This window comes from Neodiprion pinetum, chromosome 6 (genome assembly GCF_021155775.2).
Source record: "Neodiprion pinetum isolate iyNeoPine1 chromosome 6, iyNeoPine1.2, whole genome shotgun sequence".
NCBI lineage: Eukaryota > Metazoa > Arthropoda > Insecta > Hymenoptera > Diprionidae > Neodiprion > Neodiprion pinetum.
Window position 1 is genome coordinate 17,354,256 of NC_060237.1, and position 26,831 is coordinate 17,381,086.

General features: G+C 37.7%; 1 protein-coding gene across 4 annotated transcripts in view; it reads right to left on the bottom strand.

The window, feature by feature from the left end:
• The window catches only part of LOC124221455 (protein groucho), a 67,376-nt gene that overhangs the window by 36,597 nt on the left and 3,948 nt on the right, over nucleotides 1–26,831 (bottom strand). For 3 of the 4 annotated variants that reach the window (XM_046631503.2, XM_046631504.2, XM_046631502.2), the window contains exons 2-3: nucleotides 8,786–8,883; nucleotides 4,401–4,464 (exon numbers count right to left, since the gene is read on the bottom strand). In XM_046631503.2, the coding sequence (XP_046487459.1) occupies nucleotides 4,401–4,464; nucleotides 8,786–8,883 (162 nt within the window). Of the gene's footprint in view, nucleotides 1–2,792; nucleotides 2,857–4,400; nucleotides 4,465–8,785; nucleotides 8,884–26,831 lie in introns of all 4 variants that reach the window. The other variant, XM_046631501.2, reaches the window with a different exon arrangement.

The following is a 26,831-nucleotide window of genomic DNA, read 5'->3' on the forward strand; positions in this document are numbered from 1 at the left end:
GGGCGAACAAATCGACCACTCGTGTCCCGCAAAATTACCAAGCAAAGCCTCGCCACTTTTCATTCCCGTGTTACAAAAACTACCGTGTGTGACCCCGTGCCAAAAGTTGACGATCGCAACTCGTCGCAAACTTCACAATATATACCGAGTTGTATACACAAAGATGACGTAATTTAAATCGTCAAATTCTGCTGCTAATGCCCTTATTCTGTGGGTTTTCCTTTTTTTTTTCTTCAATCAATTTATTACAAAATTTCTCAAAAGAAAAGAACTCGCACCGCAACGGAATACCCCCATTACGTATTAACCGCTTCAATAAACAAATGACGGGATTTCATCGACTTTCGCAGAACTCCGAGAACAGAATTATAGCCGGTTTGCGTTATTGCGGTCGCCTCGTAGTCAACTAACATCAACTTCATTTGCGTAAATTTCTGCGCTACTAGAATATAATATAACGTATGCTCGTATTCCGAAAGCCAATAAATACCAAACTTCCGGGTATTGAAGATTAACCGTATGAAAAGGGATCGAATGGATCCGTCGATGTCTGTTGCAGCAGCGTAACTTTTATTCAGTTGTAAGAAATCAAATTGAATATCAAGAAACTCGAGCTTTTACTATAATCGAATGATGCGAAAGACCAGTTTAATGGATTCTGAACCGTTGGGTAGGGTGCGAACTATACCGATATTCGTTCTTCGATTACCAGCTTCGTCCTCCGATAATTATAAATATGTAATGACTAAAAATGTTTTCTCGTGTCAAACGAATATGTATCGTACAAGGAATTGTCGTTTCCGTTTTTTTTTTACTTATTTTTTTACCCACAAGAGAATCCAGTACAAACAAATCTTTTTATACAATCTCGAGAAATTTTTCTATTTATTAGGCATTCAACGAAGAAAAGTTACATACTATCGGTATCGATATGAAAAGTTACTTGTACCTCACAAACGCGAGATGCTACCTGTGATTGAATGGAAATTATTGTTTGTCACCACGTGACGTCGAGGACGTCAATTCAACTGCGACGGATGGTTGAGCAATACAATGTTGTACAACTTGCGATTATCATCGATGAAAAATAATCGGAGCACAACGTTGTAATCAGACAATTGAAAGGTTTTTTTTTTTCTTCAATTACCCATAATTCGCGCAGTGAATTGTACGACTAACCCCCCTCAAATCGACACAAAATAATTCAAAAACAATTTTCGCAATTTTATAATACATTAATTCGAACTCACACCCTCTAAATCTGAACTTTTTTTCATTTAGTGTCGATTGATTCCGCCCGTTAACTTTCCCCGTTTCCTCTCGGTTACAGGTAAAACGTGATACGAAAGCTGCCAACCCACGTCGACAACGAATGACAAAGATTGAGATTTGAATACTTACAACTGCATCAATCATCATCGCAGTTGAATTGGTCATTATAATAATACGATGCCGTGACTGGAGACATAAATCGTGATAACGGTAATCAGGACTTTGCTGCTAAATACTCCGCTATGAGAACTATACGTATGCATAAACACTATAGGCGTATGTACGTTAGAAGAGAAGTGAGCGTTGCGTATTCGCATACGCGATACGTGATAAATTGTACGTACACTGTATTTACGTGCACATGTGTGCATATGCATGTAGCATATACTTACTTGATTGATTTGATTTCATTGTCAGTTAAAAAAAAAAAACAAGCACACAAGAGCGCATAATTGATATTTTAAGAAACGATCACGTATCTGTAGTACCGTACCACCTATACTTTTAAACTATGTACGTTACCTGTTATTCAATTTATATATCCCGGTCACGGACATTATATGATAACTTTTATAGATGTACACGATAATTATGAAAGCCAAGCCAAGCCATGCCGAGTGAGTGCGAGTGTAGTGGAGGAATTCGATATTATGCCGGGTCAAATGCTCTCCGATCGCCTTTTCGCTCCCAAGTGCATGCGAAGTCACCACCTATACGTATGTGTATATATATATATATGTACATACATACTATGTGTAATACGATAAACCTATTAATCGATCTATACGATCCCCTGCCGTTTACAATAATAATCGCCGTGCGCATTGAAGAAGTATAATATACTACACACATGCGAATATTTTGCGGTGATAATAAAATTTCCACGACGGTTTTCTGTCAGCAAGTTTGATAGTTAGCCGTATAAGATTAATCGTCTTGCAAATTTTTTCACGATCACGAATCAGCTTCGCTAATAAATGATACTTTGTTACAAAGTGAAGCGATTCATGTGACGTGTATTCGTCGTCGATTGTTAAAAATTGAACCAACAAAATTTACATCGATAATGAAAAGAGACTTCGTGAAATTGAAAGAATTGACAAAGTTTTCTATGACTTTATAAAATACCACGACTCTCAGATTTGGTAAATTGGGAAAGAAGCACTTCTTGTATGAAAACTTGACACCGTAGAAATTCGTCGAACTTAGGACCACCTGTTATTCAATCGTTATTAAGATCATTCGAACAACAAAATTCGAGAGTGAAAACTGTCCTTTTCCGTTGAAAAAACACGACTGCCATTGTGAGATTTTTCGTTCGTGTCGCGTGCGACTTTTTTTCTGTTCAAATATTCTAACGGGTCATTTGAAATAAGAGACCCTTCGTACTCGAACAAAGGAAAAAAAAGTGTAGAATAAGAAGAATGACGAAACAAACTAAGAGCTGAGCAAAATAGAAAAAAACAAAACACGCCCCGGACAAATTAAATAATGTGATTTATTGATTGACAGTGTCTCACCATGACGTAGTGCCGCTGCATTTCTGTCTTCTCCTGAGCCAATTTCTCCAACTCCATTTTAATGCTGGACAGAACGAAAAATGCGGGAAAACGTGCGTATTAGTACAGTTAAGTTAACAAAAAATCATTCAAAGGCAAGGCGTCAATTCGCCGCATAAATCAACATTATCAGGTGATATTATTTTTGTTCTGCCTTCGAGCCATCGTATTTCAGAGACGTTGTATTTTACAGGTTCGAGGGTTAGAGTGCAGAGGTCGAACGGATCTACATATATTATTAGGCGGAGTACCAAACCTGACGTGTGGTATCAAACGACGAATTAGAATAAACGAAAAAGAATTAACAATGGTAAATAAGAAATATAATATGCTGGTACGCATGTACATAGTATAATTTATACACACGTGTAGGTGCCGTTATTAAAAGGATAATAATAATAACAATAATAATAATAATAATAATAATAATAATAATAATGATGACAATGATGACGATGATAATAATAAGCAGCAGGATTAGGGTAAGTACAAAAGTACCTGTTCCTAAAAAGCTCATTCAAACACTGGTTAGTGGGCCAAAACACACGCGGCTGAAGCTAGCAGCCAAAATTAGCAGCCAAACGTTCTAATATTCATTCGCATAGGGTAATGAAGTGAAAAAAGACAAAATTTTGTTAAACACCTCGAAGCCCCGATACTTTTATGGAATTATGAGGATAAAATCGAAGTGCATTTTTTTCTATTTCCAAGAAGTTTAACACGTTTGGCCGCTAACTCTGGCTGCTAACTTCAGACTCGTCCAAAACACACATGTGTGATATGATCAAGGTATACACAATAGAGTTCTTCTTCTTATAAATGTAAATTTCAATCAAACCAGTGTACACAATAGACGAAAACACGAACATGCTGTAGCATGTGTGAAAACATTTTTTTCTCAACTGGACTGACATTTTGTTCGTCGGACTCTCGGATTTTTTACAAATATATTTGAAAGAATCGAAAGTATTATTGATATAAGATTACAGTTTCATAATCGTTGAAAATTTGTAATCATGATTCACTTCGATAAGATTTCCAACTGTTTCGCGCAACGACTTAGTGAGTTTCTAAAAAATCGAATTTGAGACAAAGAATAAAAACATATCAAAAATGATTGCGTGTGAAAAAAACTCGCGTAAAAAATTTCACACAGCTTTCGTCGCTCTGAAATCATAAAAATAATCTGAGAGATCGACGAAAAGAGTATAATAAGTCCAGTCAACAAAGAAGACCTCGTGTCTGTGTTGCGTGTGATATGCGTAAGACTTTGACCAGCATATCGCATAGCAAAAATCTCTGTAACGATATAATCATCAAATGTAATGAGGTATGCAAATGCGTGTATGCATATTGAATTGTATATATATACATACACGCGTATATGTATACCAATGTCAAAATAATAAACACATGTATGCATTGGGAGATTTGTGTTAGATAGACGTTAGAGATACGTGGCAAGTAAATATGCGCATCCATATAACACGATATATAACATAAATATGTACACATAGTATAGAGAATAAATGATAAAGCTTTGTTCGCTCAAATTCTCTGTCTCCTCACCATGACGTAGTGTCGTTGAATCTCGATTTTCTCGGTAGCCAGCTTGTCGCATTCAAGCTTTAAGCTGTTGGGAGGAAAAATTGATTAAAATAAAGAAAAAAATCAGAGAAAGTGTAAATTGAGATTTCTCGTTGACATGACGGGTCAAATATTCCTGTTATATACTATATACTGGGAGAAAAATTAGCAAGAAAAACACAAGTAACAAACACTGTATTAAAAAAAAAAAAAAAAAAAAAAACAATATTTTACCATAATAGCTAACTACGTACTGTATACGTATTAGAATGTCGTGAAATGGGGTTGTAAGATGAATATAAATATTTTATCGCCACATTAATGAACAATCGCTGTGAGAAATGTGAATTGAGAAAGAGAAAGCGGAGAAAAGCGAATCAGGATTAATCTTCAAACTGTTTGTACGTAATACTGAATGAAAATTACACGGTGTAATCATAAAAAGCATAAAAAGACGTTCACGTCACTGATGTTAAACCTCCGATCGCGAGACCGATAGTGACGCTCATTTCTAAAAATAAGAGTCTAATTATCGCCAATTAACAACGTCACCCTAATCCGTTCGTATGCGGCACTGATTCCAATTCTAGGGGTACAATTTTTTTTTCCACGTCTTACAGCCCCATTATTTGCCACACGAAGGCACTTTACACACGGAAATACGTTTTCAAGATTCAAAGATAAACAGTTTCATTCCGTGTGAAAAGTATGAAAAATTTCACGACACATAATATATAATAATGCAATGATGTTCGTTCGGAAAAAAAATCTCATTAATTATATTTAAAGAATATTATTTGTCAACTTGGCAAAAAATATTATAAGTTGGTATATCACCAGTTGATGATTTCTACATTTGATGATAATATAAATGCCAATGAGTCTATAATTTATCCGCTCAAGTTCCAATATAAACACACTTATTGGTAAACTGAGATATTTTTTTTCTGAGTACATGATATTGCTCTGAAAAGAAAATACGTGAACGTTTTATTGCAAAAAGGGACCCCGGTCTTCGTTCTTGAAGACATAAAAAAAATCTAGTCGTAATTTCATTGAAAATTTGGATAACTGATCGAAGGTTAACATTCGTCAAGCTGTAACAAGTAAGTAATGTAATCATACGTCAATGTGAAAAATTCAATTTGTTAGGGTTACTAGAAAATTCCGGTCCAATGGGTACCGTTACAATGACGGGTTGAATATTGCTGGAATCACAGGAAAACGTGGTAAAGTAGCTGGTTTTACTCCCCCGTCAAACTGGCAACGTAGTTTATGGACGACCCCTTACGGTGACCGTAACGTTAAATCTTTACGTTTATTGTCAGTTGACTGAATTTCTTCGGTCAAGTAAGGCCACAACGTCAATTTACCGTTGCGCCGACATCAAACGATCGTAAAAGTTATAAGAAAATATGGTACGAATGATCGTAATAAAAAAAGAATAGTATCATATATATCAAATCTTGTGATTACAACCAAAAAGCTCAATTTCATTTTTTACTCAGTACCGTAGTTTTCGGAACTAGTTATTTACGGGGTCCCTACTGCGGTAAGGCGTTCGTTCGTAATAACACAAAATATGGTAAAGAAACCAACGATAATGCCTGGGTGTCTCATTATACGCTAAGTGTATAAAATCTATGCGCTTTATCCGACGTTGCAGCAGACAAACAAACAAGTTGCACGTCTTCGGTCGCGTTACACGTTTTTCTAACGGACGGCAAGGAGGATATACGACAGAGGTATACATATAATAAAAGTTATATGCATACTGATAACAATAGCGCGTAGTGTAAAACAAGCCAGGAATATGTTTACACAGAAAATATGGACACTGTAATACGGCTTACGCGTTGCGTTGTATTACGGACGAGGATTTATCAGACACGTGTCTAATATTTTGCCTATGAATCATAAGCTTCGAAGTAACGCTCTCTTGCATACTCAATCTGTCTAATAGGCACACGGGAGTTATATACGTGTAAGCCGAAAATAGACGTTTACATAGTTTGCACGTCTGTTGCAACGCCTTGCGGGAAGTGTGATTATTATTACGGTATTGAAAAAAGATACATCGGGTAACAAAAATATTTAATATAAAGAAATAATTGAAATAAAACGTCGCTGAAACTACAAGCTTTTTATTTTACCTCAAACAATTATGTAAAATTCAAATCAACAACAATAATGTTTGCTGAAACAATTTTATTCGTCATCCAGCAATTTTGCAATGAATGACGTTTTTAATTTATTTCTGTAGTCAACACAATATCATGCGTAAGATTGTATTAACAACGACTGATGTTCTTGTAGAATCTACCTACATTACAATTCTTGAACAACTTATTGTTAGTTTATCAGTCATTTTGCGTAAATTCAATCATTATTTTGCAATACTTAATACACACTGAACCAACGTATGTATAATATCGTTACGAAATATTTAAACTCGTCGCATGGCATTTAAAAGAGCGGAGTATTGGCCAAAAATTGTAATGAAAGTAAATTTTCAATGAACATCTCATCTTTTAGAACCGATACAGGGAATTCGAGGCAAAACAGGCACTCAGGTTGAACGTGATAATTTTAGAGTATTCCGATGTGTTTCGAACTAAGGAAACACGGGCATTTATTTTACAATGAATAATTTAGCTCGATTTTCCGCCCTGTGTTTTTATTTCTGAAAAACATCGAGAAACGTGAAAGACTGTTATCAAAAAATATATTAAAGACTTTTGATCTTACCGACCGTTTTGCCTCGGACTTTCCCGCACCGAAACAGGAAAAAAACGATTGTAATTACAGCACACAAATGTTGTATAACTATTGAGTGGCATGAATAATATAATAATTGAATTATACATGTTTTCTTCCATAATTTTCTCTTTATAGGGCAAATTGAACGGTCAAAATATCTACATAATTGGTGACCTGGAAACAGTTGAAAATTGTTTTGTTTCACCATGCGTTACGTATTGCGATGAAAAGATAAATTTATAACAAACGCACACACGACGCGACGTTCGTCACTTCCCCCTAAAGCATTTCTCGATTACACAATAATTAATAATTAAGTATGTTTGCATCTTTCGTCGTCACATTCACTTACAACGTTTATTCAACAATCTAATCTAACCGCGCTCTGTAATCTAATTACATTTTCCTTTCTACTTATTTTCGCATGTATGTACATATGTAAAAATTGTACTTGAGCTGGTGAAACAGATTGTTGGGTATTTAAATAGCCGGGATATTTACCAGGGATCAGGATGAGGTCAAGATACAGAATTTCACACGATTCTTGACACCGATGCACCATTTGTTTTCCTCTGGAGTTGTTGGACTTTTTTCCTTTCATTGATACAAAATGTTTCTATTGCTTTTCTACGGTCGCAAAGATACGTATGGTTTTGGTACAAAGAAAGTCGATATCGAACACCGTGTCAAGAACTCGAAGAAAAAAAATCGAATGTTAATAAAAAATAAAGTTTTGCGTTTCCACGTCTAAACAACAGAAATTCAAATTCGCAATCTGTCATGACCTTCGGATTTAGTACTTTCAATTTCATCCACGTCTTGGCTAATTACATGGCGGCATTTGATGTTGCGCAAATACGCGAATGATGGGAAAAAAGAGACGAAAAAAAAACACTCATAATTTGTTTGATCCTCCAGAAATTCCTCTCTATCTGTTTACCATCAATTACTAGCAACTTACTAATAAACTGCTTTAAATGCTTACACAACCATTTACTGTAAGGTTATGCTAAAACGTTTAAAGCTTTTTTACACGGTTAGAGTAAAAAACAAAGGTCGCGTGATCGTGGTAATCAGTTTCTTGCATAAAGAGTTGATGAATTTCGCACGTCGCGGGTTCGTTAACACAAGTATTATACGATATACCCGAATTCAAAGACACTCGTGACTCTGCGATAAAGCCGTGATACAGCTCAATAACCAACGAGCTGTATAATATTTGTATAAGAAAAAAAGAATTAGAAAAAAAATAAATAAATAAAAAATAAGACGAAGATGAAGATATAGAAATTGAGCAAGCTACACGCATATAAAAACTTGGGGTGTGACGTGTGGAGAGGACTGGCTTTTATCTAAATTAGCACATCGATGAAGTGTGCAAAAAGCGAATCGACATTTACCACATTACAAATTCTCTTCATATTGTAGGTTAATTAATTAATTAAATTATTTTTATTCATGCCACTCATCGGAATTGCGTTTTACCATACGTGGTACTGGAGATTAGTGCAATTTTGAAACACCACCGCGAATGGCACGTCGTAACGGCATTATCAAAAAATACGATGAACGCCGATCTGCTTACGCTAATCGATGGATCTACTTACTTGTGATATTGTGCTTGGAGAAAGCTGAACTCTTCCTTTATCCTGTCGCACGATTCTACAACTGTGAATTTGAACGGTTGTCCAGGCTGGGGGGGTCCCTGAAAATGAAAAAAAAACATGACGTCATGAGTCGTTTCAATTTTATAGATGATCAGTGATGGTCTTCGCATGCTTCGCGAAGAACCGAAAATCCGTCATTGAGAAGTAAAAATTAAAATCGAGTACAACTGTAACAGCGTGAACTTTCTGCGTGGTAAACCTACTAAATTTCCAAAATTATACAGAAGTGTAAAAAAATCAAAAAATCCAATAATCCAATTCTTCGGTAGAAAAATACTTGTAGACCAATTTCTACGACGGTATATTTCGAATAACAATTTCACGGAATGTAGGGAGGAGTAATGACGGCTAGTGAATGCTGCACTAGAGTAAAATGAAAAGCATTGCATGATTCCTGCAATTTGAGCAATCAACGTGCCGTAATGAAATAACGAACCCCGCACAATTCTTACAGAAAATTGGCAACCGGCGAAAATTGCTGAAACTGTGCCACTTTGCGGATCAATCTGTACTGACCAACAGTTGTTATCATCGCCACGAGTCGATCCGATGAGCCACTTTGCTTCTACAAAAAATTGTTGTCAAATGTTGGAAAGTAATTGGACCCGAGTAGACCGATGTATGGGTTGTATACCGTAAAAATATCAATGTCATATCATCAATTCTTCACGTTCATAGTAGAAGAGCATACGTTGAGAATAATCCCTAGTAGTTGCATTTCAACAATTAATGGAAAATAAAAAGGCAATCCACAATTCGTTTCGTTGATACGCGATATCTATTATTATACCATGTCCCTGCGACGATTACAAAAATAACTGTGGACAATTATAGTTCGAACAATATTTTGATAAGAAAATACAATTTTCACAATTATTCATAGTCAGCGTTGTACGTATAATCGTTTGAGTCACAGTGATAATTTACCTATTTTTACCAGCTATTTTATATCCATCGTTAGTATATTTAGATAACTTTTCAACATATTTCTTTGCGGTTTTTTTTTACTATTTCTGATAGTTTACTATTCGGCTTTGAATACTCGAGAGTAATTATTGCGATACAATGTAAATTATTATTGCTAGAAACAAATTGATTGAAAAAAATTGTGAAGGTTGAAGGAATAATTCATTTCCGAAAAAGTTACCTCTCTGCATCTATACATGTATTACATAGATTACAAGTTTTCGTGACCGCTGATTACGAATCTGAAAGCGGATTTTGAAAATTCAAGACGACCGATCCAATATGGCGGGACGAAAATTTCAAATTCGATCGAATCCAATTAGCGACCCCAAAAACCCCTGCATAGAGTTTTTTTTACAGTATTCGATGAAATTTGAAATCTTGGTCTATCATATCGGATCCGCTATGTTGAATTTTCAAAATCTGATTTCAGATTTGTAGTCTGCGACCCCAAAAACCATCGAATACTATCTTGTTATAAAATTTGACTCGGCACGGCAATGCGTGTCTCAAAGGGTATGCGTATAGGGTGAATAGAAAAGGTGTAAATTGCGCTATTAAACAGCAGGAGTTTCGTCGTGTGTGTAGATGGCTGCAGCTGCGCATGCATTTGAGCATTATAACAACGATTACAGCTGCTGCCGGAGAGGAAGAATTAGCCGCGGCTGCTCAAGGTGTTGCTCTGCACCCGGTAATTAATTCGGTATGGTAGTTTTAGGTGCAGCGGAGTATTAATACACGATGAGGATCGAAACTGGCACGGCACGTTGCACCGACTACGGTGAAAGTGCGGAACCTGTAGACCGTAACCCTCCGACTCAAGCGCCTGCACGAGCGCGACGGTGGAAACAGGTGTTAATTACATGTTCACAGTGTCCACCAGGATTACACGCTATGGAACCAAAACTATAGGTGTCGTACCCTACGGTGCACCGAGATACGCGAGCCCCAGTCATTACCTCGCATCATGGCGGACCTGCCGAGTTTAATGGGCCGCACATGCGAGGGCACGCTATTCCAGCAGTGGCACAATTTTGCAATACCATTCTAAGCGTCCTGTGTTGACCACCTTACGGTTCACGGTGCGATCCGAAAATCATGGAAAATGAAGAAACTCATTTATCGGAGAATGGGCCACGATACAGGCCCACGAAACAAAAGTGTAGGAACTTGGATTTTCAGTAAATTGCTGTTGAAAGTGAGAAAAATAGTAATACACAGTCGTACTGGGGAATTTAAATTTAAATTTTCATTTTAATTAGGTGCTTACATCTGATTTTCAAAATCTTCTCACCTTCAACAGCCATTTACTCAAAATTGGCCCGGAAGACGCCCCATTCTGAATTCAGATTCGGATTCAGCGATAAAAAGTACGTAAGAAAACATATTTCGCATGCCGAGTTCAGACACTGTTCTTTTTTTTTTTCGCGGGCCTGTGTTTTCGCTCGCGAACTTTGTATTTTGCGTGTGGGACGCATATTAATCCTTTTTTTTTTTTTAACAAATGGGCTCTGAACCACGATTAACAGAACATTAAACGAGATTCAATATTCAATTTAACAAAGACACGTCGACCAATTCAAGATTCTCTAGCAACTGTTCAGAATAATGGAAGAAAGCAACGTCGACCCTGTGCTTTAGTAGTCCTCGACGAAATGTCGAGCGGTGTAAAACTAACTTGAGCACGGTTTTATGTTGCAAAGTGAGAAGCGCGAAGTGATAGGCATTTCAAACAAATGCCTGTAAGCTAGTGAACTCTGTGCTACTCGGTCCGAGCTTATTTGAATCTGTTTCTTTCCTTAGTACGTTCTTTATTATAAGAAGAAGGCCAAAAGATAGAAAAAGAATAAGAAAAAGTCTCGTTCCACCTGCCGCAGTTCTCTTACATAACGCACTTATTGGTATAGCTTTCGAAAAGAAACATGCATGAATTGAGCCCCGAAAAAGACGGCCGGACAGTCGCGCGTGGGCTTTTAAAATGACACAAAATCGCGAGATTCAGATTTCGCCTAGTGTCATCAATTTTCACTTATCATCTCAACGAACCGTTCGGTCGGTGTGTCATACAATGTCAACATCGTAAGAAATTTACGATGCCCAGATCTATTCCTTTGAATTATCGTCCCAGCTTATTACACACCTACATGTTATACGTAGCTTTTCCGCTGTCTCGAAATATTGAAGAATTTGTAACACGTATTGCGGCTGTGTACGTATAATATCAAACTTCGCACAACGGGCAACAAGAAGGCAGGGAAGGATACCCGCGGGATCATATTTCTTGAATAAATTTGTCACCCCTTTTTGTTCGAATTACGTGCACTCGTGCAGAGCAGACTCTCTCCGGTTAAACGACAAGATGCAGCCACTCGGTTGTATACGAATGACTACTTGGCAGTTTGCCGTTTCTCTCCACCCGCCCACGGAACACCGAGTCAATGTTTGAAATTCTACAGATTAACCCTATGAGTCATACTTGTAAATATTCTTACCACCTATTCTATATATATATATAGGTTTTGAATACACTAGAGTAATTATTGCGATATAATGTAAGTTGATTGAAGAAAATCATGGAAATTGAAGGAATAATTTATTTCCAAGAAAGTTACTCCTCTACACATATATACATGTTTTACATAAATTATAAGTTTTTGGGGCCGCTGATTACGAGTCTGAAATCGAATTTAAAAAATTACAAATGACCGATCCAATATAGAGGACGAAAATTTCAAATTCAATCGAATCCGTATACGTATATTCGTACATGTGTGTGGTGTAGCAGCAACGTAGCTCGTGATGGCATCCAAGAGGAATGACCCCTTGCTCCCGTTCGAACGACCGACTAAGACAAATTGTACAGAAGCTATCACTTTGGTCAACCAGAAAGCATAACAACAACGATAGGTTTGTTAATAACACGTCGATTCGCTTCGTACAATGGGAATTGAATGGCAAGTCTACTCGGAATGAAAGTTAATCTTATACCGACCGTGTAGTGAGCTTTTGTTGATATTCGCGGTGAATCACTGAGCGATTTGTTCCAGTAAGTACTGTGAAATGTTGTTGATTCGCTTTGCACTGAGGCTATCTCAGTTCCAATTTAACCGATATCCACTAAGGACGGTGACTAATTGTACTACTAAATTGATTTAAACTATAAGTCTCCGCGAGGTCTGAAGTTAGTAACGTTAACGTGTTAAAACATTGAGAAAAAACCACGATTTTAAAATTGTACAGTAAAATCCAAAGAATTCGGGTTTTAAAATATGTGTACCTTCTGAACTTTATTGCGATTTTGCGGAATTTCAGATAATCGTAAAGTTGCGAAATAACGATTTTTCCTAAATAAGCATCGTTAAAACAACGTTATTAACTTCTAACGAAATAAGTAACTGGTAAAAATATAACTATATTTTGACTAGAGGTTTAGTCAGATTTGGTGATAACTATATTTAACGTAGTTTGACCAGTTATATCGATAATAACCAGACACAACATCTACCGTAGAAAGTAGTCGATTTCGGTTTGAACCCACATTTGAACAGTGGTTCTCTCAGCGCAGGATTCATTCGTAATGAAAAAATCTTAGCAAATAAATATGGCAAACAATTTATATCATGCTTTTCGTTCTAATTACACATTCGCATCGAAATTTCACTAGAAAAAGAGATTCTTGGAAATGTATTGCTACGGGTATTTCAGAAGCAGGAAAAGTATTAACAAATTGCAGTCTCTCAATAGTGCCGGAACAGTACAAGAAGGTAAGCGATTTTCTAAAAATTCCGGCAGGCGTCGCTTCACGAAAAAGTCGCAAACTCTCTCAGAGCCAGCCACTTATGCACGCGCGTATATATGTATTGTGTACATCGGTTAGACTCCCATTTCAATTTATTTTAACCTGAAAAAATATTTGTGTGTCAATATTTTATCAACACATCCATTTTTTTTTTTTTTTTTTCATTTATACATAATTATTCGTGCAAGCGATTTACATGAAAGACTGTGTGTTTAAATGAAAATAAGTTTGTTTACGTGGTTAAATAGAAATGACAGACCGATTGCGTTTGATACGCTGTCCTATTGAGACAGTTGTGCTTCAAAGATAAACTTGGGCCCGGGAGCGGGGGACAGCAACCGAGTACGAAAGCGGGGAAGCAGCCCTATTGAGAGAATGCACTGTATAGCTAATTGTACATTTTTGCTACTAGGGAGCTTGTTACTGATACGAAAGTGATAAATGGAGCACACTAGGTGCGAAACTCGCTGTAGTAATTTGTGGAAGAAAATAGATTTTTTCGCAGTGACAAATCGTTTGTCTGGCACGGAATCAAAATATTTTGATATATTATCGGAGAAACGTTTTTCGAGATGCAAAGTTCACCGAACTTTGGTTAAGCCTCGAAGCTTAAGTTGTATAATAAGTAGGTACACAAGCGAGCCGCTCGACTGAAAAGCCAAGAATTGTTTTGAATACGTTTTCGAGGATATAAACTTTGTTAAAAATAAAAATTACGCTTACGGACGAACCAATGTCGAAAATTAAAACCGAGTATGAATAAAGAAAAACCTTAAACCAGTCCCAGGCCATTTTTTTAGTAAAATTAATCCCTTTCTTGAGAGGTAAACTTTCTTGGGATTGCGAAGGAATAACCCAGAAAAAGAAAAACAAAATTAGGAACTCCGCCCGGTCTGATTCTTTCAAATTCCAAATCCCGTGATACTTATAAACGTCAGACAAGCTGATGTAACAATTAAGTAGGAAATCCAATTCTTCCGCAACATCAAGCTTACAAAAAGCTTTCCAACTCACCTTGATACTTTGTATAACTGTGCGCATAAGCACACGTTTCTTTTTTTCCTCTCTCTGATCACCTTCTCAAAATCCCCGTTTATACTGTTTTACTGTGTATTACATTTATTTGTAAGTATGCCAAGAGAAGACGGTGAATCTTATCAAGCCGAACGGCTGACTGCGCATGCGCAAAATAACAGATCTCTATCGGTCGGCAAGATCGTACCGCGGTTATGTTTTCGTCTACCAGGCAGAGTTGCCAACTTACTCGAAGCGGGGCACGAGATGTCAAAACTCTCCCGCGTCAACTTGTGAATTGAAACTATGATTTTACGATGACTCATCTCGATAGTCGTCGTTCATCGGTTGGTTGACTATGAAAGTTTTTCAAACCTAGCATCACTACCACCAACTCTCTTTAACCTGCCTTAGCCGACAGTTGAAGCTCGGAGTGGTCAGCCTGTACGCAAATTCGTCAAAGCTCGCGCATGCGCGGTCCGACTTTACTGTCGCCTACTAAGAATAAGTTTCACAGTTTTCCCCTCTCGGTATGGCGACATGTATACGTATGTACACGGAGTTGGAGGATGGAAGCGAGAGGGCTTGAAAGAAGCCTTATGCGTTATAAACGTTGAACAGCTACAGACTCGCGTGTATTGACAAAGGTAGGTATACTAGATGTGTAGATACATACAATGTCGTACAAAAGACGCGCACGTCGCGACGGCGTGGCTTGTGAGTTCGATAATTGAAACGCAAACACGTGGCTAATACGTAGGTACAGGTGTTTAGCAGTTCTGCTGGAAATGCCTTGATAATACGAAAAATATACATCGTCTCGTTCGGTTTGAAGCCGAGGAGCAAAAGGTTCTTTGCTTATTCCTTTCACGTCTACAAAGGTATATTTTCAGCTTCACTAATTGTTAGCCGTATTAAGGCGAAGCGGCCGAGCAACGGCGCCGCATTATGCATCGTGGCATTGTTTTCCGTTCTCTGGCGGTGGTGTGTTCTAATAGAGAACCAAAATAGGGTACGCCGCATTATTAAACGACACGGCAAATATCGTCGCACGTTACAGGTACGTACTGGAAAATTGGCTTTTGAAAAGAAAAGGTTATTAACCCCTGATGCAAGTTGGGCTCTATTGGCACATCCCCTAAGGGAGATAGCCGGAGGGGAAAGAAGAAGTTGGGCTGACTAAATTTATGTACTTTATTTACATAAAACTGAAAGTATGTAAGAATCAAAATTAATGATTTGGAACTTTAAACTATTTGCACTGTGTTTTAGGGTGTATGTAAGTGATTTGACGATTTCACGTGACATCAAACGAATCTCTTATTTAATAACTTGATACTTTTGAGCAGTCGCTATTTTAGGATGAGATTCGATGCTCTCTCTACAGTGAGAATACGTAATGTGTGATAAAAGATTTCAAATCTTTGATAGTAATGATTTCAAGCGGTTTTGGATGATAATTTCGAGTGTTACTAAGGTAACGATTTCAGATTTTCAGTTAGACATTGTAGTAACAAGCTACCGATGATTTTGAGTTCACTGACGAATTGCCGAAAATAGCCGAAACTTTTTAGTTCTAAAATATACATGCCACAAATCGACGATAGATTCTTTAGACCCTACATTTGTTCAGTTGTGAAATGACGTGCTAATAATTTTGTATATACCTGCGATATAAATTCAATTCCAAGCTGTTGGTTACTACCTACCTACCTACTAATAGTAATACTTGTATTTGTCCAGATGAATGAAAAATAAAAAATCGGTTTTGAAACAAAACATTTTACAACCCACGAATAGTACACGTTATACTTCCTTCAGTTTCGTATTCCAATAAGCTAAACATTTGTCCATGTAATAACTTGTAAACGCCGTTCGATAAAAAAGCGGCATAGAATATATTTGTACTAGACGGCAGACAATAGACATACAGGGAGGGCCAAAAAAAAACCTAACGGATTTAAAACTTGAATAAAATCCGAACACATCAACCAATTTTTAGAAGTTTTCTTTTCACTTTGACTCGAAATTAGAAGAATAAACCGTTCGTTTCATGTTTCAAAATCCGAAAAATCTATTGCATGCCGCAGCCTCGTCAATGGATGACAAAAATTTTTTAACAGCGACGTGTATTTTTCTCTCATTCTTCTTATTTTTCATATTTTAAAATTCTCTAAGAATTCTTATGATCAACGTGATCGAAGATTTCAAATATAAATAATAAGCATACTAAGAGACAAACACGCATTGTTCTAGATATTTCGTAATTTATTGAACCAAAGTAAATTAGGTCTACAAATCGTAATTAAAGACGGAAATTAAATTGAACATTTTTTAATATTATTTATTTCACCCAGCAACATTTTTGAAACTCATTTTTCAAAAGCTTGTATTTCAGCAAGGAATAAAGATTTTTCAGATTTCCCAACGCAAAAGTTTTATTCTTCCAATTTCGAGTTAGAAAAGAGTATCTGAAAATCAGTCGACGCCTTCAGATTTTACTCACGTTTGAAATCGATTTAGTTTTGTTCGGCTCACCCTGTAGGTACGATTATCTCCTCATCTTCACGGATGCCGAAAGGTTTTTCCTTCCCCTTGCCTCTCAGGATCAGAAAGGAATTCCGCGGTTTCGACCGATATATATCGCAACGTAATTCGCTGCTATATTCTCGCGAATGCGGATTGTGCCGACCACGGCAGACGACGTATGCCGCCATCCTCTAACCACTTGCCGCTTTATAAATGCACGTAGGTAGGTAGATGGCGGTGGGTACTCGGTGTACGTGGTCAGTGGTCAGTGGTCAGCGGTCAGCGGTCAGCGGTCAGCGGTCAGCGGTCGGTGGCTCAAAGTTGCACCGATCGCTGCTTCGATCCGCGTTATTATACATATGGAGGATTCCACGTCAGTTCGACTAACCTCTGACCCGTGGCTAAATCCAAAAATATTCCAAACAAAATTGAAGTGGGCGGGCAAAACGGTAATTTTTTAACAAATTAATCGTTTTGTTTCTTTGTTTTGGGGGGATTTTCAGAGTTCATCTTCCCTGCAACAACAATCTGTAAATTTCAATCAAAATATTTAAAAAATATAAAAATTTCGAAAATATTGTTTTTTTTTTTTAGTAATTATGATTTTGCAATTTTGAATTTTTATTGAAACTTCCAGATTGTTGTATTAGGTAAGATACATGGAACCCTGAAATTCCCAAAAAAAATTATTTATGAGTTGAAAATTACGGATTTATCTGCTCGCTTTAAATTTTTGTTGAAATAATCTGTCTACCAGGTATGACGTTATATGTAGGTATACTGTGTGGATTACACTTACAGAAATCAACAGAGTAAAAGGTACGGAGGATATCAATTCTACTTTATCCTTTTAATTAACTCTCTTGGAACAGTCGAGGATCCTCGCTAAAATCCCGCCTTCTTGGGTAATTTATTCCATCAGAATGTAGTGCCGCTTTTATTACCGAACAGCGAGACGATGTGTCAAGCCTAATCAGCGATGGTTCATATCATATAACTCGTTTATACACCTATATACGTTACACAGAAAAATAAAATGACACGCGTGTCGAATGAGCGTGCAATTTTCCTAGTATGAATTACGGGGAAAAAATGACGTGTAATAATTACAAAGCACACATGTGCGTAATCATTTATTATAAAATATTTTTTCTATTAATTAACGATAAGAGAAAATTCGAAATACCAAACAGAAATTCGTCTCATGTAGTATATGTATAATTTGTTACAGATAAATAATTTTTTTCGAAACGAAATTATTTAGATGTTTTACCTATGTAGGGGGAAAAAGTAACGCAATGTTTAAAAATAATGATTTCACCTTCTTTTCTTTGCACCTTGTATACGTGCAAATAAAAAGATCAACTGTTTGAATTTAATTCAACTTAATTGACTTAATTATAGCCACTCGAGATTTTGAACGGTTGCTTTTCTGTTCGATTCATAAACTGTACAATGATACCACCAACGTATGAATGATAGCTTTGTTTTGAAAGGGCTTTCCCCATTCTCTTATAGAACGTTATCGCCTTATATTCGCGTTTATATTACAGAAGGCCAGTGATAAAAATAAAATTTTTATCGCTTTATCGTACGTGAAAATAGATAACAACGGCAAACGTTTTACGAACTTTTATAACTCGTAAAATGTTATACGTATATATGTTTGTACATTAGGGTGGTTCGCCAAAAAAAAATTATTTCTTTTCAGTGCTGCTCCCTCATGAAACTGTTGTTTATGATGAAACAAAAATTCCCTGCAAATTCTAGTTCGATCGAATAAGATTTAGAGGGTTCCGTTTTCGAGTTTTCGATTTTACATTGAAATAACACGTAAAAAAATGATCACCTTAATTCACCGTCGATTTTGCGTGAAAATATAGAAGAAAATGAAAAATATCAAGTATTATATTTAGTACAACAAAGGTCTACAGATGTTTTATTCAATTTTGCATATTTTGAGAATTACTGTGAGTTCAAACTGAAAAAATGGACAAAAATCTAAAATAATCGTTTTATATTCAGAGAAAATTGAAGTTTTTATTATTTTTCATTTTCGTCTATATTCTCAAAAGTCAAAAGCGGGACCTCTAAATCTTATCCGATCGAGCTCAAATTTGCAGGGGATTTGTTTTTCACCATAAACACATCAGTTTTATGAGGAAGCAGCTCGGTAAAAAAAGAATGATTTTTTTTTGTTTTGTGGCTGAACCACTTTAATTTACATATAAACACGTCGATGAAAAGATTTTTAAATCGGATCTATTTTGGCCCTACGTGCACGCACACTCACACATACGCAGACCCACCATTAGTAAAATACTGGACGAGACGTATAAAATAGATAAGCGGATTGCTGAGGGATAGATATAAGATATGTATCGTCGCGTAGTAGATGCGTGATTATATAGGTATATAATCTTATAGAATATACGTATAATCTATGTCTATGTACATATAATGTATATACGTGCACAAGTACGTTGCACGGAAGACGGTTTTTAAAGAGCGATAAATGACGAAATTCATTTATAGCGTAAAACTCAGTGCGGTGATTTGTCGACGAGAAAAAGCGCATCGTCATCGTCGCCTTCATTGTCGTCTCGTCACGCCGTCGTGAAGAGAGCGACAAGTTAAATATTTGAACATAGAATTCCTCCGCGAACGGAAAATGTAATTAGTATGGTGACGTATTGTTTGAAAGCTTTACAAACAATTAGCATTGATTGAACACAACGTACTACGTGTACAGAGTGAGTAGCTAACGGTCCGATGATCTAACGCGCATGCGCGAACATTCTAGAGTAAAAGCGGTTGTTTTGTCAGGATGACCAACCGTCACAAGTTCAGATGACTAAGTCGCCGCTATGTATGCGACCGCAAAAATGTTGGTCGTCCTGACGAAACGACTGCTTTTGGTCTAGAATTTTCTCGCATGCGCGTTAGACCATTCGACCGTTAAATACTCACTCTGTACACGTGTACATAATGTTTATTACACTTATTCTCCTATCAAAATGTATAATATAGTATAAGAATGTACTCTGACGGTGAAATTTTTGCAGACGAAGTGTAACGCTATATGCATAGACCTTTTTCGTCTTCCACGATTTTCAGGCTTACGAAGTTTCAGTCTAACCCAAAAATCCAAAATTTAAATATCGTTTCATCACCGTGTCGGATCCGCCATTTTGAATACCGAAAACCAAATTTCAGAATAGAATGGAAATTCATTTATTATTTTTACAACTCGTAACGAGTAAAAAAAATTATCTTTCGATCAAGTTTCGATCGATCGAAAAATCGTATACATGATTTTTTGCGATAAATTAGCCGCGATGAAAGATAACATCTGCAGTCCAGTAATCATAATATTATAAGTATCTATTTGACGCCTGTTATAAACCTATAAAAGCTGATGCAATAGTTATCGTACCGCCTTTGAAATAAAAAATACATAGTAATAATAAGAGACACGGAAATGTTAACGGTATATGCATATCTAAATACGTAGCTCAAAACCGGGGCATTGTTATTGTTGGCTGTGTGGTTATATCTTGACACCAGCATAACGGTATCGGGAATATCCAAAGTGACCCCCTTTTCATGCATTATATTGTCTTATCTAAATACCGCGTTAAACAATCTTTCTTTACACTCAGATTTCATAATAATCCGTGGTCGCTAATCAATTAACGCCGTATACACACAAGCCTCAACGGTTATCCGCAATTGTGATAAAACCACGTGAAAAAGTCCCAACAGAATCATAATTTATAAACAAGGAGAATAACTGTATTACAAAATAAAGAAAAAACGGACATTTATATATTTTCTCAATTGTAATTAGAATAACTCCAAGAGATATTTGAATGATGGAGATAATAACAACGCTGCATTCCAACCTGTTTCAAAAGTTTACTCGACGAAGATTGAACACTTTAACGAATAATTATAATTGATGTTTATAAAACTGTTGATTTTTCATATATGAGCCCAGATCAATAATGTAGTAAATTTTTGGCGACTGATCCAACTTTGGAGAAAATAAAAAAATTAAAGTAAATATATAATGAGCTGCTCGAATAGAGGATAAAATAATAATACAATACGGTTGGGTAACAAGAGCAGATATCGTCAATCCTCCCTCGTCCGCAGAAGAAGCTAAGCTAAAGATCTAACAATAGAAACGACAATATAGCCGGGACGTAATCTGTTAAGTTGGAAAATGGAACGGCAGGCGATACCGAGGACACGTTACAGGCAGGCAGCGGAACGCAGCGGCAGCAGATCGTTATCATTTCGTAGAGATCTGTCTGCAGGTATCTACGGAGCTTTATGGGAACCGAACCTCGGTCGCATATACGTATAACATGTTTACACGTACATGTATTATCAGCGAGTGAATTGAGCACAATCGCAGCAGGGAGTAGAAGCCGTCATTCGGAATAATCTGACACCGGAAGTAACGTCAGCATCTGCAGAATACGTGTGACAGGAATTAATACTCATATGATATATACACACACGATCACGTGTGCGGTGTTAATTAATTGTATCATTTTGTCACATCTTTGCCGACGAGTTCACGGAATATTAGATGATGTCACGTGATAATCGTATGAGGTGCAATATGTACTCGGCATGTGCTCGAAGCTGGTTCAATGGCATATTGAGGATATGGATTTTTAATTTTCTCTTCGATTTATGTACACTTATCGCGTGTAAGAAGAAAATTATTCGTTTTACCATTCTCGCATCGTTAAAAAAGTTTGTCGTTTAATTGTGAAATTCACCCAAACACGTTAGTCGTGGCGATTATCGCGGGTTATTAAACCACATTCGGTAACAAAATCATCATCGATCGAGTGAAATAAAATCGCATCACTGTTTTTTACGATATCTAGCAAATTTCGACGAACCTTGATATGAAATCACGTCGACTATTTCTTATTCTTATTACACACAGAGACAAAAATGTTACTCACTTTGTTGAATATATATTCTTCTAAATAATAACCGTGATAAAACATTTCATTCGCCGGTACGACAGGTAAATATTTCAATTAATACAACTAACAAAAGACAAAGTTTAGGTAATATTTAGTTGAACGAATATTTACATTATACGGATCACTTAAATATGTCGTAGGATCTGAGGAAATAAATGGCTATTCAATCAAGCCACTGACAGTTTTTTATCAGTGTATACACTGACCACTTTCTAAATGTATATCCAACAAAATTAGTCACTGCCAGAATTTGCTTCCGTAATCATCCTGCTATCTGAGATTTCGCGTAGGTAATCTGACGCAGGATTTTCGGCTTCAAATACATACATATAACCAACTCCATTCGCGTAAATTAATCATGATTTCTCTTTCACGTAATTCTGTTAAATCCGTATAGCACGGAAATAACAGAGTATAAAAAAGAAAAAATTCCAAGTTCAAGTTGGTTTAAAACTCCGCAATGCGTGGAGTCGATAATTATTCAGTCAAATCTCGGTCTGTTCGATGAACGACGAAGAACTTTATCCGCCCGTAAATTCCGCCCTGTTAATTACAAGCATCTAGAGAATACGTGATAATTATCGGAAAAATATACAGAAACACAGGTATGTAATATTAATGTAATATAAGGGATGCACAATGCAGCGGTATTACGGGACTGTTGGTAGAAAATTCAAGCTTTCAAGATCCGCGTTGAGAACCTCTGGGACGAATAAACAGAACTGTATTGTATTTGGGGGCTTAGCCTGGCAAATATTAGCCACCATATCGCTTATGGTGCTTGTTGAACGAGGGCGACGCCGAGGGTTCGGGGCGGCGAGAGGGAGAGAGAAAGAGAAAGAGAGAGAGAGAGAAAGAGAGTGAGAGAGAGAGCCAGGGGTGGGTAGAACTTCATTGGTGAGTCACACACGTGCCTACGTATAAGTATTGGGTGGCTGTAGGTACTATATATAAGTTACACGTATTACAGACACACATGCATGGGTAAGTGGGAGGGGGAGGGGTGTTTGTCTGTCCGTTCGTAGGTCTGTTTGTCCTCGCTCTCGGTGTTTGAAGAACGTCGGTGCTCGGTCTGTGCAAACCCCTCATTATTGCGAACAGTGTACATAATCTATATATACACACACGCACGCGCATAGACGCAAGTAAACAAACGCACACATCCACACCCACGTGCTCCGCCGTGCAAAATCCTGCTTTACACCGCGTTGCACATCCTGCTGCAGTTACGCCTCGCGATCGCTTGTGCACTTATGATAGAGGCGTATTAAGAGACCGGCCGAATAATCAGTTTAGTCCTATAGATTCTGCGCATTTTTCGATGCATCGGAAAGCCTTTGGCTACCACGTGGATCGAAGTCTTCTTCATATTTTAGTGCGAGTTTCGGGTTTTGTCTCAATGATAATTCTAGCGTCAGCATCAAGAGTCACGAACTTTGTGCACTTTTTTCTTTTCTTTTTGTTTCGTAATAAGAGGTCAGATATTTTGAGGATACTCTAAAACTTTTTGATTCCTGGCAACTTTTGTAAATTGCCATTTCGATGTTGTTACAGAAATTTACAAACGTCGTGATCATTGAACGTGTATTGACACACGATATATATATACCGTTGTGATATTTTCTGCGGAAACCCTTCTGACCATGGCTGGAATTCCTTCATTTTTCCAGCCTGTGAAAATTCTTCGAAATTTCCGCAAGGTTTTCAAAAATTTCAACTATTTATACGGCCATGGCATCTTGCCGTTACTAAGGAAAAAAATGTCGCTAGTGGATAAAAAAAGATCGCGGGAACGTCATTTTTTTGAAGGTGTTGTGATTGGATTGAAAAAGTAAACAAGTTTTTCGCCTCGCAAACTCGTCCTGAGCACGTAAATCGAATTTCCGTAAAATGACTCAGTCCCGTTAGGTTTTCAAGTGATCGATACAATTGCGCTAAAACACCGTGTCCCTGAAATTGTTTGATAAATGGGAAATGATTTGGGTAAAAGTAATATAATATTGTAATTTTAAGTACATTTAGCTATTTTTAATAGTGTTGCAGGCTCGTTGAACAAATAGATTTCATTATAATGAGTATAGTTTGTGATTGGCAAAGGGACGATGTTAATGTGTCAAGAACTCGTGCGGTCTATACAAGGTCTAGGTTAATCCAGTCCCAAAACAAAGTACAGCACTAATGATTCTTGGAGACGGCCGAATCATTCCCTTCCAGCCCGATGATTGAAAGCCGAACCTTATCGATTGGCGAGAACCAATTTGCAGCCGGAATTTGATCCGCTGAATTTCCGATACAGGATACGAGGTATACGTATGGAAGGTAAAATAAATTTACACCGGTATGATACGATGCGATAGAAAAAAGAAAAAGAGGGTAAAAAAAAAATATCTGTATGTACGTAAGCATGTTTCTTTTCCCCGGGTATATTACATAAGGTGCGAAAAGTGTGTGTGTGGATGACGCTGCTGCTGCTGCTGCTGCTGCTGCTGCCACACTGAAGAATGTACCTTCGGCTAATGGGGTACGAGGGGTCGGAGAAGAGGGGCTTTCAGATTAGCTCGAGGGCTAAGCTGCTGCGCTGCGGTGCGGCCTTTGGGTGGGTCAAGTTGTGTGTAGCGCCAGAAGAATGAGATTTATGCTCATTACGGGTAAATTGGTTAATGGCTCGCGTCGTCTGCAGAAATAGGCTTTCCGCACAGCACTGACTCCTCGGCTGGCCAAATTCGCTCTCTCTCTCTCTCCCTCCCTCCCTTTCTCGCCACGTCGGTGAACCTTTCACCGCAGAGGGTATTCGGTGAAAGAGGCCACCCGAGGCAACTCCGTGTTCTCCGCTACCGCCGAAGGATGACGCGTGCCCGGTCGATCCCGAATTTTGCGAGTACAGCCTCTTTCACCGGATATACACCCAGTATATACCAATAACATGTACGTATTGTACATAGGTGTGTGCATATACGTATATATAATATACAAATACGAATGTGTATGTACAGAGCTGAAAAATATTCTCGGAATGGGATTACCGCTGGCGGATCTCTGGTCCGAGCTGAGCGAAGAAAATTACGACGTAGCACAAAAATCGTTCGCTTTAAGGGGAATTGCTACGGGAGCCGGGGGGAAAGGACCGAAAAACAAACCCGAGGGGATTCGCCGAGACTATATCCAAAACTCCTTTCAATCTCGGTATTCTCTGTTATACCTCACTTATACGGTTTCATGTAATGGCTATGGTTTCTCGTACATCGGAAACGATATCTAATCAATTTCATGCCGGTCGTTATTATATTAAGAGCAAAATGTATCTTGTACAAGCAATTGTGAGCAGTTGTGTAAATCAGTACGCATGAATATACGCAACTTTTTACTTGAAATAATTGTAATTTTGTTAATTATATTGAAAATGTAATAAACAGCATCCTATCACATCAGCCTTTTTATCGTCATTGTTTTTCCACTATTCTCTACAGTTCTTTCCAAAATGTGTACCGATTGATAAAATCGAGCTTCAATTTATATGAAATTTTATCGAGAGCATTATTTTACGTGGCTCGGAACTTCTTGAGGCACAAAAAAACATTCATTCAAAAGCGATTATCATCTCTCAACGAAATATATACGATTAGTATTTTGTCAAACATTCAATTCTTTTAACAACATATCAAGTTAATTGGTATTACAGATTCTTTGACAAAACTTACAAAATCCATTATAAGAAAATTTCCAACACCAGTGGCCAATAAACTGGAAAATTTCAAGCTAGCAGATTGTGAGCGATGAAAATTTCATCTATGAATCTCTTCATAATTTATCGATCTCAATCTTTTCGATTGTCACTTCGTTCCTGCCACCCAGAGAAAAAAAAAAAGAGAGAGATAAAGATGTTTATCGGCGTTTAGAATAAGAACGATTTGAAACGACGAAACTGACGTTGGTAATTCCCCCGAACCCGTAATCGTCGTCGGAATGTCCTCTGTGGACTTTTGAGTGTCTCTGAAAAAGGCCTTCTCCACCTCCTCCTCCTCCTGGTCGGTCCCTCATTCTCATCAAGATTAGGGTGAGCGTGCACGAAAGCTGTGCGTGTGTACACATATACATATATTTATATAATGCAGTGTCACGTAGGTAGGCGCTAGCTGTCCTGGGGGATGGTGTCATGATTATATTATCGGCACCGAAGCCCTCTTCGGCCCCCCAGGGGTGTTCTCGCCCTTCGTTCGCCCTTCCACCCTCCTTCTTCCCTGTCGACGAGGGACTCTCTCTCCACCCCAATATACGCCTGGATCGTCGCACATGCATATAATACGACTTGAACGCGATCCGGGTAGGTACGCATAAACCCACCTTCGCTGCAGCTCTGCCAGGGTCGAGAGTCCTGCGCCTGACATAATAGCCGATGTCCCGAGGGACCAGACGAGGACCCCCGGGGTACCTAGGGGCCCTTTGTTCCACCTTCCTCGAAGGGCAATACGCAGAAGCAGGCAGCTGCAGTTCGATCGCACCTTTTCCCCGATTCCTCGTAGCTCGCTCCGTCGTGCTCGACCCACCGAATCTTTCCTCTCCCTTCCTTCCGTGGAAGGTGCAGGTTACGCCACTTGAAAAAAGGTCTTCTTCGGATTTCCCCTTCAATGATTGCGTGTGCAGTATATACCTACTTTTTGGGGTTTCC